The sequence below is a fragment of the Alternaria ethzedia genome (assembly GCF_023757985.1).
Source record: "Alternaria ethzedia strain BMP 0044 chromosome Unknown scaffold_43, whole genome shotgun sequence".
Classification (NCBI taxonomy): Eukaryota; Fungi; Ascomycota; class Dothideomycetes; order Pleosporales; family Pleosporaceae; genus Alternaria; species Alternaria ethzedia.
The window spans coordinates 70262-83321 of record NW_026056236.1 but is presented as its reverse complement, the minus strand read 5'-3'; the positions used below and the strand labels follow the sequence as shown (position 1 = coordinate 83321).

General features: G+C 53.4%; 5 protein-coding genes across 5 annotated transcripts; 4 read left to right on the top strand and 1 right to left on the bottom strand.

Annotated features, from left to right (window-relative positions):
- Nucleotides 1-269: 269 nt before the first annotated feature.
- J4E87_010118 (uncharacterized protein) lies at nucleotides 270-2528 on the top strand (the record flags this gene model as incomplete). Its single annotated transcript, XM_049381692.1, has 1 exon — nucleotides 270-2528. One exon carries the CDS (start codon nucleotides 270-272, stop codon nucleotides 2526-2528), a length of 2259 nt encoding a protein of 752 aa, XP_049228551.1.
- A 297-nt stretch (nucleotides 2529-2825) lies between these two features.
- On the bottom strand, nucleotides 2826-3979 carry J4E87_010117 (uncharacterized protein; the record flags this gene model as incomplete). The annotated part of the gene is made up of 3 exons (XM_049381691.1): nucleotides 2826-3030; nucleotides 3122-3563; nucleotides 3634-3979. The coding sequence occupies 3 exons, from the start codon at nucleotides 3977-3979 to the stop codon at nucleotides 2826-2828; spliced, it is 993 nt and encodes a 330-aa protein (XP_049228550.1).
- Nucleotides 3980-5139: 1160 nt separating this feature from the next.
- Nucleotides 5140-6457, top strand: J4E87_010116 (uncharacterized protein; the record flags this gene model as incomplete). The annotated part of the gene is made up of 3 exons (XM_049381690.1): nucleotides 5140-5285; nucleotides 5332-5521; nucleotides 5570-6457. 3 exons carry the CDS (start codon nucleotides 5140-5142, stop codon nucleotides 6455-6457), a joined length of 1224 nt encoding a protein of 407 aa, XP_049228549.1.
- A 567-nt stretch (nucleotides 6458-7024) lies between these two features.
- J4E87_010115 (uncharacterized protein) lies at nucleotides 7025-8527 on the top strand (the record flags this gene model as incomplete). Its single annotated transcript, XM_049381689.1, has 1 exon — nucleotides 7025-8527. One exon carries the CDS (start codon nucleotides 7025-7027, stop codon nucleotides 8525-8527), a length of 1503 nt encoding a protein of 500 aa, XP_049228548.1.
- Nucleotides 8528-10060: 1533 nt separating this feature from the next.
- J4E87_010114 (uncharacterized protein) lies at nucleotides 10061-12167 on the top strand (the record flags this gene model as incomplete). The annotated part of the gene is made up of 4 exons (XM_049381688.1): nucleotides 10061-10559; nucleotides 10616-10780; nucleotides 10836-10936; nucleotides 10989-12167. The coding sequence occupies 4 exons, from the start codon at nucleotides 10061-10063 to the stop codon at nucleotides 12165-12167; spliced, it is 1944 nt and encodes a 647-aa protein (XP_049228547.1).
- Nucleotides 12168-13060: the final 893 nt, after the last annotated feature.

Here is a 13060-nt window from a genome sequence, read left to right as displayed (position 1 = left end):
AGCGTAGAGGGAGAGAAGAGGATGATAGAGCTTCCCGTAGACTATTGTAGTGGGTGGTCTGAGCAAAATACCCCAGAAAAGCAATAAACTCCCCGTCGCCCGTTTCGCGGGAGAGCTTCGATGACTCGGGGCAGCCACGATCGCCTCCGATTCGCTTAGCCGAGGCACCCCTGCTAACTCCGGCGCCCTTCACTAATTTTCATGGCAAACTGGCGCGTCGCGTGGGTGAATTGATCTGGGTTGACATTCAGTAAGACTTCTCGAACACTATGCGGCCAGCTCTAAGGCAAGCCAGGACGCTGCTGAACCATGAGACCTCGGTACCCCTCTTCCTCTGTCCCGCACTGGTCAGAGCGCCCATAGCCTCTCATCGCCGCCGAACGCCGCAGAAAGAACCTCTGAAGAAGTACTCGACTCTCGTAACCCCGCAAGACCAAGTCAACGTCACTGTCCCTCCTTCCGACACCGGCGATGTTCCTCCCAGTAAATCCCCACCAGACACATCCTCAACCCAGAGATCACTGCCACGGGCATGTCCGGGATGTGGTGCGCCATCCCAGATATACAACAAGAGGGAGGCCGGCTACTACGACGTAGACCGCAACTCGATACGGGAATACCTTGACGGTATCCAAAAGGCAAAAGAGGCGACTGTCGAGGACGACATATATGCCAAGGCGCTCAAGAATGTGAATCCTGAGCTGCTCGGAGAATTAGGGCTTCAGGACGAAAGCATCGAAGCACAGCCAGAGGACGAAACGCCGTCCACGCCCGTCTGCGACCGATGCCACAACCTCCTGCACCACCGCAAAGGATCGCCTATACACCACCCGACCGTCGAATCCATACAGCAGACCATCGCAGAGTCGCCCCACCGCCGCAATCACATCTACCACGTCGTCGATGCCGCCGACTTTCCGCTCTCCATAGTCCCAAACCTCCAATCGTCCCTGCGGATACCCAAACTTCGGACTCAGAACCGACGCGCAAAACACAAGGGATGGGTCGCCAATGATCGCATTGCAGAGGTCAGCTTCATCATCACGAGGGCTGACCTGCTTGCGCCAAAGAAAGAGCAGGTGGATGTTTTGATGCCATACGTCCGAGACGTGCTTCGAGATGCACTGGGGCGACAGAACGCGAATGCGCGACTGGGCAACGTGCGGCTTGTGAGCGCAAAGCGGGGATGGTGGACCAAACAAGTCAAAGAAGACATCTGGGAGCGCGGAGGTGCAGGCTGGATGGTCGGAAAGGTCAACGTAGGAAAGTCGAACCTTTTCGAGGCTGTCTTTCCGAAAGGGCGAGGGGCAGATTACCAAGATGTGCGCAAAATACGGAGCGCAGCCGAGCGTGAGGCAATGCTCAGCAGCGCAAAGTCGCTAGAAGAGCTTACCCGGGTACAAGCACTGCTCGCCGAAGAGGACGCTGAAACGGAACGACTGAAGAACAAACCTAAACAACATCTCCATAAACCTCCCGCAGAACTAGAGGAAGAAGCCGAAGAGGAGAATTTCGACGACCCTGATGCGCTCCTGCCACCACCGCAGCCATACACACCATACCCCGTCCTCCCAATTGCCTCCTCACTCCCCGGAACAACCGCCTCTCCAATCCGCATCCCCTTTGGCAACAACAGAGGCGAACTCATCGACCTCCCCGGCCTCGCCCGCACAACCCCCGGCCTAGAAACCTTCGTCCAGCCCGCCGCCCACGACGACCTAGTAATGAAGAACCGCATAAACTCCGAACGCTACACCCTCAAGCCCGGGCAATCCCTCATCCTCGGCGGCGGACTAATCCGCATCACACCCGCAACCCCCGACCTAGTCTTCCTCGTCCACCCCTTCGTCCCCATCCACCCGCACGTAACGCGGACCGAAAAAGCAATAGACTACCAAGCGCAAACCTCGGACCGCCAACTCCAAGTCGCACCCATCCTCGCCCCCCACGTAGGTCCTAAGATGGACTCAGCCGGTAAATTCCAACTCAAATGGGATGCCACCAAGAAACTCGCCGGCCCCGTCACCTCCCCCGTGGCAGGCAAGATGAAGCCCGAAAACCTGCCCTTCCGCGTCTGGAGCACGGATATCCTCATTGAGGGTGTAGGCTGGGTTGAAGTCAGTGCACAGACCCGACGACCTCAAGGCTGGAAGCCGTCTGGCCTCGAGAAGAAAGACCCCAATCAAGCGAAGTTCGACCGCATCACGCGCCTCAAGGAAGAGGAAGAGCGTAAAAGCAGAAAGTTCGCCGCCATCGCCCGGGCGGAAGAGGAAGGACGGGATGCAGAGGAGGTTCTCGAGGAGGAGTTTTACGAAGACGATATGAGGGATAAGATGGCGGAGTGGGAGGAGGACTATCCGGAGGTGGAAGTGTTTAGCCCGCTGGGCAAGTTTGTCGGACAGAGACGACCGATGTGTGCGAGTACGGTTAGTGGGCCGAAGTATGTGGCGAGTAGGGATAGGAAGGTTAGGCCGAGGAGGAGTATGGTTAGTGTTAAGAAGCAGCGGAAGCCGAAGGGTGGAGAATAGGTTGTTGGAAGGACGGGTGTGTGTAGATTAGTTATGTATATTAGGGATAGGAAACATGATCACGAAGCTAAACGTTTATGTTTATGATATTCGTCTACACCGTATATGAACTCCGTAATGCGTCGATTTAGTCACGTTAACTTATAGTCTCCAGGACAATTGCGTCTCCCATACGCCTATTACGCCGATCCAATATCTTTCTTTCACATATATCCAATACACATTTACTCAAACGCTCTACTCCAAAGCTTCCTACGTTGCGCAACTGCCCTCAAGGTGACACCGGCGATTGCTTTTCTAGTTCTTGCCCTGCTCGAGTATAGCCCAAAACTGTTCTTGTTCCTTTGCGCAATCGCGTCCGTCTTTATCGCAGCCGGGGAAGTTGGCAACGAGATCGCCTTCTGTAAACTGTCCGTCTTTGGGGCTTGCGGGGCCGGTTGCGTAGGCGTTGAGGAGGTTCTGGGGGACCATGGCTAGTTTGGCGAGGATGGTGCCGTGCCATCTGAAGATTCAAAGATTAGTAACGTCTCCTTACATGCAATCCAATTGAGCCTCGAGATTTAGCTCGAGGAAGACAAAGAGGGCAAACTCACTGAACAATATGTTCCAAAGCATGACTCTCCGCCTTCTGGAAGTTATAACTCCTGTATATCGGATCGAACCAAGCATCTAGGAAGAACTTGGCCCACTCCCCGTTCCTCACCACGAAACTGCTCGGCGCCAATCCGTCCTTGTCCTGTGTGACGACGAAATCTATTCTGTCGCCTTTGAGGTTGCTGAAGGTTTTGATGACGCTGTCGGGCGGTACGACGGGCGCGTTGGTGATCATGTGGGTTTCGAGTTTGGCGGGCGTGAGCAGGTGGGTGTGGATGGGGAGTGCGGTGTTCATGATGAGGGCTGTGGCGTCGAGGTACCAGAAGAATGTCGAGGTTGGGTAGAGCGTCATGGCATGGCGGGTGCCGGGGACGCGCGACCAGGTCGCGGGGGAGTTGCCGATGGGGTATTGGTCTGCGGTGGGGAAGAAGGTGAGGTAGCCTGGGACGGGGGTTAGTATGGGTCTTTACTCTGATATCGCAATGGGTGGGCAGAGAGAGTTGAGACGTACCATGTTTCTTGGCGTATTCTTCCCTGTTGCTCTTGATCTTTTGTATCCAGACCGGATCGGCCTTGGGATCTATTGTTGTAATCACCACTACGGGCGGTCCGCTCCCTATCGCCGGCTTGGGTATGTTCGCGGCTGTCCAACCCCCAACTTTAGAAGCTGTCCTCCTGCTGGTTCCTCCACTACCACTCAGCATCCATATCAGGACAAAGAAGCCAAGTACGCCGCCGACTATCAACCGCCCTGCCCGGCTGCGAAGGAGATTCTTGAGCGCAGGCGGAATCGCAATTCCTCCGCTCTGGTTGCGGGCGGCATAAGGCGGCGGTCGCGACGTTTTCCTCGGGGGCATGGCGAAATGCATGATGTGTCGTAAGCGTCCGTGGTCTCGGGAAGATCACTCGCAATTGCGGTTTGGTTCGGGATTGGTGAAAGCGGAGCGAGCAGCGATGGGCCACTTGGAGATCGTGAAGTCGGGAATTGGGCGTGGAAATTCGTTACGAGAACATTGCGGGTTATGCGGAAGAGATGGACGGCCGCTATGCACAAGACGGGCACGGCTGGGGCTGGGGGATGCTGTGCGGTCGCGGAAAGGGTCGAATTAATCTAGACACGCGACGACATGGGATGGGATGCGATGGGCCTTGGCAGGAGGGACCTTGCCTTAGCGGCCGCCGGGCAGGGGCAGCGGGCTGAGGAGAGGGGAGTCACGTTGCCTAAGTACCGGCGTGTCTTTTGGCATTTCACATGGATTTGCATATAAGTTGTTGGTGCTTCTCGTCGCCAGTGATTACTGCTCAACGCCGCGCTTGCACGTGGTGCAACTCTTCCACGTTGCGTTATCTCCTTCCGAGCGGGCTATCGTCAACTTCAATGATAGCACACCATGGGCTTCGCCAAGCCCGCAATCATCCCAGAATAGAGGCGATACGGACTTAGCACATGCCTTTGCTGAGCACAATCATTCAGATACGGGATTCAAACGCTGCCGATATCTGGCCTTTCCGCGAAGACGTTCGTATTCGCCGACTTTCACCTTCAAGGAGCCCATAGTGGATGCGCTACGCTGAAGAAACATCGCATGAGTTTTCCAGTATTGAATTATGGTAGTTCCGGTTCCAGATGGTGAGGTGCAAGATAACGCGAAGAATACAACGTCTTCGAGGAGCGCTCGCCAAGACTCGCGAGGTTCTACGTCAAGATCTTCACCATGGGAAACTCCAGCAAAAAGACAGATTCCCAGCTAAAGCGGAAGCTCGGTACAATCGCCAAGCGCTTTCCTAATCCACATGCGATGTGACGACTGCTTGCTAATACAACACGCTCATAGCTTTGCAGCTACTTCTGCGTTACCCGCTATGACGTCGCCTGTCTGTCACAGTAAAGGGACGAATCCCTTAAGAAAACTGCGATGGATCGCCATCTTACCAGCATCAATTCACTTCCAACTCACGACTAATTTCTCGAACCACACTTCATCCTAACCTACCTAATAAATCGCAAACCGCAATCATGGTCGAAAAGGTTATGCAGCTGAGATGCGAGTGCAACCAGTACCCATGGGGAAAGCAGGGCTCAAAGTCTCTGGCGGCGACTTTGTGCGAAAAGACACCAGGCACACAATTCAAGATTGACGAGAACACAAGTTACGCTGAGATGTAAGTTGCCAATACTACTTCGACGAATGCAGTCTAACATCTTCAGGTGGATGGGCACTTATCCCGAATTGCCTTCATATGTCTTAGAGACTGGCGAGGACCTTCAAAAAGTGCTCGACAGACACCCTGATGAGCTTGTGGGAAAGACCACTGCCGAGAAGTTCAACCACACCAAGCTGCCATATCTGCCCAAGGTCCTGTCGATAGCGAAGGCCCTACCTCTGCAACTGCACCCAGTATGTTCGTCTCTACATCGGTCATCTCCTCAACTAACACAATATTAGAACAAAGACCTAGCTTCCAAGCTACACGCAAAGAACCCGGATCAGTTCACCGACCCCAACCACAAGCCAGAGATCGCGTTGGCTCTCGGCGACTTCGAGGCTTTCTGCGGCTTCAAGCAACTGAAAGACATCGAGCGTTTGATGCAGCTACCGCCACTCCAAGCCTTCCTTCCAGAGGTCAAGAAGCCTGAGTTCGACGACCAAACTCTGAAGCACGTTGTCAAGGAAATGCTGTTGGCGTCTGAGGATGCTGTACGCAAAACCAACGACGCACTCATGAAGATTCCAAAGGAGCAATTCGGCGAACACAGCTACATCCCAGACATGATTCCTCGTTTGGCTGAGCAGTATGACAAGGCCGACAACGGAACCCTTGTTGCTCTCATCACCATGAACTACCTCCAGCTCAAGGCTGGCGACAGCATCTACATCCCCGCCGACGGCATCCACGCGTATCTCTCCGGTGATATTATCGAGTGCATGGCCCGATCGAACAACGTCTTGAACACTGGTTTCTGCCCACGCGCCGACCGCGACAACATCGACATGTTCTGCTCAAGTTTGACTTTCACACCACATGACGCCAAGGAGGCGATCCTACCAGCAAAGTCTTTCGATGGAAGCAAGAACGGCAAGACGCAGCTGTACGCACCACCTCTAAGCGAATTCAGCATGCTAGCCACAACCATGGGCGATGGCGATTCCGAGACGATCCGGTCGCTCGGTGGACCAAGTGTCATGATCGTGACCGAAGGCGAGGGAACCATGAAGGGCAACGGCAAGGAATACAAGCTAAGCGCCGGCTACATCTTCTTCGTCGCTCCAGGTGTAGAGCTAGAGTTCAAGGCTACCAAGCAGCTCAAGGCATTTACCGCATTCGTAGAGTAGATCGGCCATGTACGTACCTGACAATGAGGCTCAACCCCGCGGAGGTGGCTAGCGGCCGATTGGGCGGACTAGAGCTTCCCCGCACCTTTCACGTGCGCGTGCCATCAGCACTACGCATGTACTTTGGCTGTGTAGTTGTATAGCCAGAAAGCTTATAAGTTGAAAGCGGAACATACTCGGATCCGCACGCGCGTGTACTGGTGATCTCCACATGTATCCTTGTTTCCCCGCACTTGATGGCAGGTACCCCTCTGTAGCTGGGGATAGCTATAAAACCCCGCAATGAAGCTCATGCTTGCTCGTAGGATCATATTCGTTCCTCTTTGGTTGCTTCTTGATCAATTGAGTTGACATTTGACGTTGTTGAGCTTGCGAATCGCGTTCAGCGGCCTGAAGTTTGCCAACACCATCACCAGATTGAGTCACAGCACTCGTTCAGCTACTGGAACCAGGTAAGCAGCAAAAGCAAAAGCAATGCTATTTGGCGATATCATAACTTAATGTCGCGAAGTCCGTTCAACCCAACTAACATCAAACCAAGCCCTTCCAACCTCCCAAAATCCAACCATGGCAACCACCGCCCCAATCCCAGCCGAAAAGCGCGACTCAATGGAAGCCACCGCCAACACGCTCGCCACCAAAATGAAAGCGGCTTCTTTGGCCGAAACTCCACGAAAGCGACCTCTCGGTCTAACCGATCTCCCCCCTTCCGTCCGCAATAACATCTACAAGCACTGTCTCGACACCGAGCTCGTAAACCACGGCGCACCCAACGTGTCCTACACGCACACCATCTCCAAAGACGAAGGCATCTTGACCTTCTCCGCGTCACGCAACCCCTTTCCCGTGAACACAGCGCTGTTCCTTGTGAACAAGGAGATAAGCAAAGATGCGTTGTCGTATTTCTACGAGAAGAATCTGTGGGTCAGATTCGATGTTTATACAAGCGACGCCCGGCACGCGAAGACGTTGCTCGAGGATTCTGGGCTCCTCTTCTCAACGGCGAAGAGCGAGGTCGTAGAGAAGAGCACGCGCCACGCCCTTGAAATTGTCCTCGTGGAGAAGAACAGCGCGCAGAAACGCGCTTCCGTCATGTTCCCAGCTCAATACCTCCCCCGGCTTATCAACTTCCTTGACCAAGCAAGCCGCGCAACGAAGACATGGGCTCAAGGACGTAGTCTCTTCCTCAATGTAGTAAACACGTATGGATTCCCCGTGTCAAAACTACAAGGAGACCTGCTCGAGCTGTTCCGTCTGATGAGCGGTTTTGGCAAGGTAGAAGTTGATGGCCAGAATCTGCTTCCGCGGTACGCGGAGGGTCTGCAGAACAATATGATGGGCGAGAAGTTTACGGCAGAAAGTTATGTGGCCAGTGTACATGAATTGGCTGATCTGGCGGATGAAGCGAGAGAGAAGGAAGAGTATACGCTTGCGAATGAGTATGCTCAAGCTACTATCATCGCGCTGACGTACGGCTACCTGACGCATGCCGAAACACTTCATTCCCAAGAGGAGGACTTCAACAAGTCCATGCAACGACTACGCTGGAAGACAGAACTGGGCCTCGGTATCAGTCTTTCCATTCCGCTTCGGGGCCTCACATCAACGAAGCACTGGTTGAGAACTTCGAACCCAACAGACGAGATCAGAAAAGCAGCGAAAGACCTACTCCAAGCCGAGAAATCAGTTTCTCAAGCCTTGAGTCTGGCATGCGACGCTCCCTCCCCCACCTCGAATCCTTGGTTCCATTCCATCCCCGTGGAGCTGATCCCACCCAACAAACCCTCTTTCTTCACCGACCGCGAGAGGGCGCAGACGTGGTATGTGCTTGGTACTGTGCATATGGCTTTGGGCGAGTATATCTTTGCTTGTGGTGATATGGAAAGGGCGTTGGAGCTGTGGGGTAAGGATAGCGGGGTTGATGAGGAGGGCGGGTTGAGGACGAAGATGGAGGAGACGTTTGAGAAGGCGAGGAAGGGGATTGATGGGGATGCGGAGAGTATGTGGGTTGGGGATGTTAGGCCGGGAACTGGGTTGAAGACGGCGGCGAAGTTGGCTAGGGGGTTGTGAGGGGTGGAGGTTATGGGAGTTGAGGTCTCTGTATCAGTGGATAGCGTGTTTCGTGGTATAATCTCCAGGAGTTTGCACTACGAGACACGCTATCCACTGGTACAGAGACCTCAAGCACTCATGTGTATGTACTGAACTCGTTGCATACATTTATTGATTGAATGTTATGAGGAGTAACAGATACACGATAACGAATGCTAGTGTTGTCGTTCGATTCCATAGCCATCCCCAGGCACAAATTTGCATCAAGCTCGTGCTAGCCTTTTCCCAGCGAGCACACTGGTGGCGCTAGACCTTTGTCGTGTTCATCAGGAGTGAGGGGATAGACTGAGATGCTCAGGTAGCCACAGCCTTCGCTTATATGCGGAGTTCCCGCTTGTTCTGCGCTGGCGCTCTTGGTGCGTGAGGACCCTTGTGAAGGCTTGTATACACGCGACTTGGTGGAAATTCCAACGCATCTATGCAGCCATTGTATAGCTTGTTACCATTCAAACAGACCTTGGGAGCATGAGGTTGCGATGATGCGATGTTGACGTGGGTTCTGTTTGACATCGATTTGAGCCTTGCGTCTATCTTCGTCTTGTGGCTTGCTACTGCCTTCCCAAGGTCGTGGTACCGAATGCTTTTCCCGTGATCGTTCGTGGGCGCACGCGGCGGTGACCGGCGGGAGACGAGACCACCATGGCAAACAGCAGTTAGATCTAACAACGCACACTCTTTTCCGGTGTTTCCATCGATGGCCTAGATGTCGCTTTGCCAGTTAGTGTGCATTTATCGTGGGGAAGCCTGGGCCCAGCGAGGCTGGAGAGGCTGTTGGCTCGGACCTTTTGTTCTAGCTCAGGCACGAGCCGCTCTGAGGCGCCAGCAAGCCACCAATAAAGGTAGCGATCCTCGCTTACCTCGATGTGTACACTTTCACCAGGGGAAAGAACTTAGTTTCACCTCCCTTGTGCTGCATCGGGTTGAACAACGAAGAGATAGTGCCCAAGTGAGGAAGGCTTCGGCAAGACTCTCGCAGCGCACGTGGTGAAATGCCGCCGCTAACATCGCTCACGCCCGAGTCCCCAGACCATCCTCCCGAGATGTCGGATTGATCGAGCGACGTCTCGTCTCCCACGAGACTGCTGGACTCCGCATTCATTCTAGTCATGGAAAGCCCAAGTACTCGTCTTACCAGATCGGGGACCTCTTTTCAGCCCTGCACTTCGAGGCCATGTCCAGCTATCGTTGGTCTGCGCTTGGCATCCTCGCCTATGTACACACTCTTACCATCACGCGAGTTTAGTCCCTTGTCCAATCTGCACATTCGAACGGGCTGAAAGAATCTGGGGACGAGGCTCGTCGAACTCAGCTCACCATGATACTTCGAGACCAACGCCACAGATCTATCGCATCGGCAGCTCCGCTGGAGTGTGTTGTGAACCTCCAACATGAATAGCTATAAGAGTTGTCTGTGTCCAGGTACAGAGGAAGTCATCAGCAGCAATCGCCGACATCCTCTCCTCAGCCTTCTACTTCTCCCTTTCGTTCAACATGCGCTCGGTTCACGCTTTCGCGGCTTTGGCCATGACAGGCTGCGCAGCAGCTCTTCCTCAATCAATTCCTCTCGGTGAGGTCGCTGAGATACCCGCCGCACCAATCACTGAGACTCCGCTTGGTGAGGGTGCTGGTACCAAGGTCGTTCCCTATTCTCCAGATGCTGTGGTTGCCGACACCTTTGCCTCAGTCCTCGCGGATCCTGCCTCCGCCGACAAGTCGCTGAAGCGGAGAGGTTGGGACTGCTCAGAACAGCCTCTTGGGAAAGGACCTGTCCCGAGCCCAGACAGTCCAGAAGCTTTTCTAGCTATGGAAGAGATCTCGAAGGCTGCTACTGATGCCTCTACACCAGCTGGCTATGTCAGCAAGTTCAAGAACTTGAAGGGCAGCAACAACGCCGTGGCATATCTTGGGTACAAGACCTTGGATACCTACGACACCCAAGCCTGTGCCGACTCTTGCACTGAGAAGGAAGGGTGCTCAGCGTTCAACATCTGTAAGTGTTACTCCTCGAAGCATTACCTAGTCATCTCTTACTAACAATGTATACAGTCTACGAGAGGGACCCTTCGGTTGTTCCTGCTGATTCCTGCGCCAATCCTGCTAGTACTACAGTCATCAAGTGTGTACTGTGGGGCAGCCCTGTGACCGCCGAAACAGCTGTCAATAGCGGACAGTGGCGCGCTGATTTCCACGTAGTCATTGCTGGATCAAACGGTATGTCTATGAACGCTTGATGTGCTCGAATCGCAAGATTTCTAACAAATCTCAGGCTATGACAGTGAACGCGTAGTTTCTGTCGACGGCTACAGCGGCGAGTCTCTTGGAAACGTCGCAATCAACGCCCCGAACGACTGCAACGGTGACGATACTGTAAGCACTTCATAACAACCTCGTCCACATATAGCCGCTGACTTCAGTCTAGTACATGGGCTACAAACTCTTCAACGATGGCCAGCCCTTCGAACCCGCCCGCTGCGCCGCCGCATGCGAAGCCGAGACCAAGTGGAACGTCGAGCACCTCAACAGCCGCATGCTATGCAAGTTCTTCAACACCTACGTCCTGATGAAGAACGGCGAGCCCCAAGGCCAATACTGCTCCATGTACACCCAGAAATGGGCGAAGAGCGTGGCTGTCAACGATGGCCAGTACCGTGGAGACGACCACTACACGATTGCTTCCAGCTACTCCTACTCCAACACCGCCGATCCTGGAAAGCCTAAACTGCCCTGCGATGTCGCCGCCGCCAAGTCTGCCATCATTGCTTCGTCGCTACAGCCGTTCTGCTCTACGTTTCTTGGATACACAACTCAAGTTTCGACTGTTATCGCCACTGTAACTGCTACTGTTCCCGCAACGACTGTTGTTGTCACCGATGCGCCTGTGACCACGACTACCACGACGGTCACTCAAGCTCCGCAAAAGCGCGACGTTGCTATTCAGAACACGCCTGCTGCTCTTGCCGACTTTGCTCCCAGTGCTGTCTCTGCAGCCTGCAGCCTCCAAGCTACCCCCGTCACAGAAACCACTACTACGTCTACTACGACCACTGCGACCGTTAGTTCCGGTACTGTACTAGTCACTACCACTCTGCCTGTCCGCACTACCATTGTCACCTCGGTAGTTGCTGCGGCGCCGACATGCACTGCCAGCGGCGTCAACCTCATTAAAAACGGCGGCTTCGAGGATGGTGCGAAGAGTTGGCCACAGACAAACTGGAACGGGCAGGAAATGCCGCCAGCTTTCGGAGTGATTAGTGGTGGGTCCAGTGGCGGCTCCTCTTTCCGCGTAACAACGGCCAAAACAGGCGGCGCCATGGTCCTAGTACAGGGAGTGCGTGGCCTGACCCAAGGAGTTACGTACACATTCTCGTACAAGTATCTCGTCACGGACTCTCCGGCCAGCTCTATCAATTGCGACATGCCTACAGGACAAGGCTCACAGAGTGTTACGAGCGACGGGCGGGTCAACTCTTGGATTTCAGGACCCTCCAATTATGGAAAGACTTTTGTAGCTACAGGAACCACTGGGACGCTAAGATGCTTGATTACTGCAGACGGTGCTCAAACATTCCGCCTTGATGACTTCTATTTGGGGTGCTAGAGAGATACTAGTATACCCGAGTAGAGCTCAGAAAGGCAGGGAAGTCTTGGGACAATTCTTACTTAATTCCATAATGTTTATTTAAACAAGTGCTTCTTCAAATATCTTCTCTGGTGGGCCTTCTGTGATGACCGCGGTAGCACAAAACGAAAACAGTCCTAATATCATCTTCTCAACCCAAAATCGCGTATACAGGGCACACTACGCGCGCTGATCTACGGATCATATGAAGCCTTTGCAGGTCCTATGCCTTTTCACCTCGCATGGATACTATAACTACAGCTCTTTCTAGTAATGTCGGCATGTGCATGTTTCGCAAAAGGCCTCGATCCAGGCCTTGTGGGTCTAAACAACACTCTGGTACATGTCAGAAGATGTAAAGCATCGATCAGAGTCTAGCAGGAAAACAGGAAAGTTTCAGCCACGATCACTACGCGCACTTTCGCGGCGGAGAAGGGTATCCCGAGAAGGGCTTTTATGTTTTGAGAGCTAGGCAGCTAGTTTCGGGCATGTTACCTTCTAAGATGGGCGCTTGAGAAAGTGTGATCGTGGGTTGGCGGTGGACATGCGTTGAACGAGTTCTACAAGCAGACTATCTGGCGAAGCGTGCAGGAAGATGCGATTAACAAGCTGCGACAACGAAGCCTTCTCTTGGGTTATGACATCGGATGATGGTGATGAGTGCATATAGGTACTTATGTTATAAATCCGCGGCGCTAACGAGGACAGAGCATTCATAGTCGGAGGTATGAGAAACAAAGGGTGAAATTCAACATGGATATATCTATGTAGATTTAACATTTCAATTGGTCAAACTTTTACGCAGTATCTGCAGTACCATTCTTGATACAAAGAACGGACGGTAAAGAACATGTAAGATGATAACGGATACA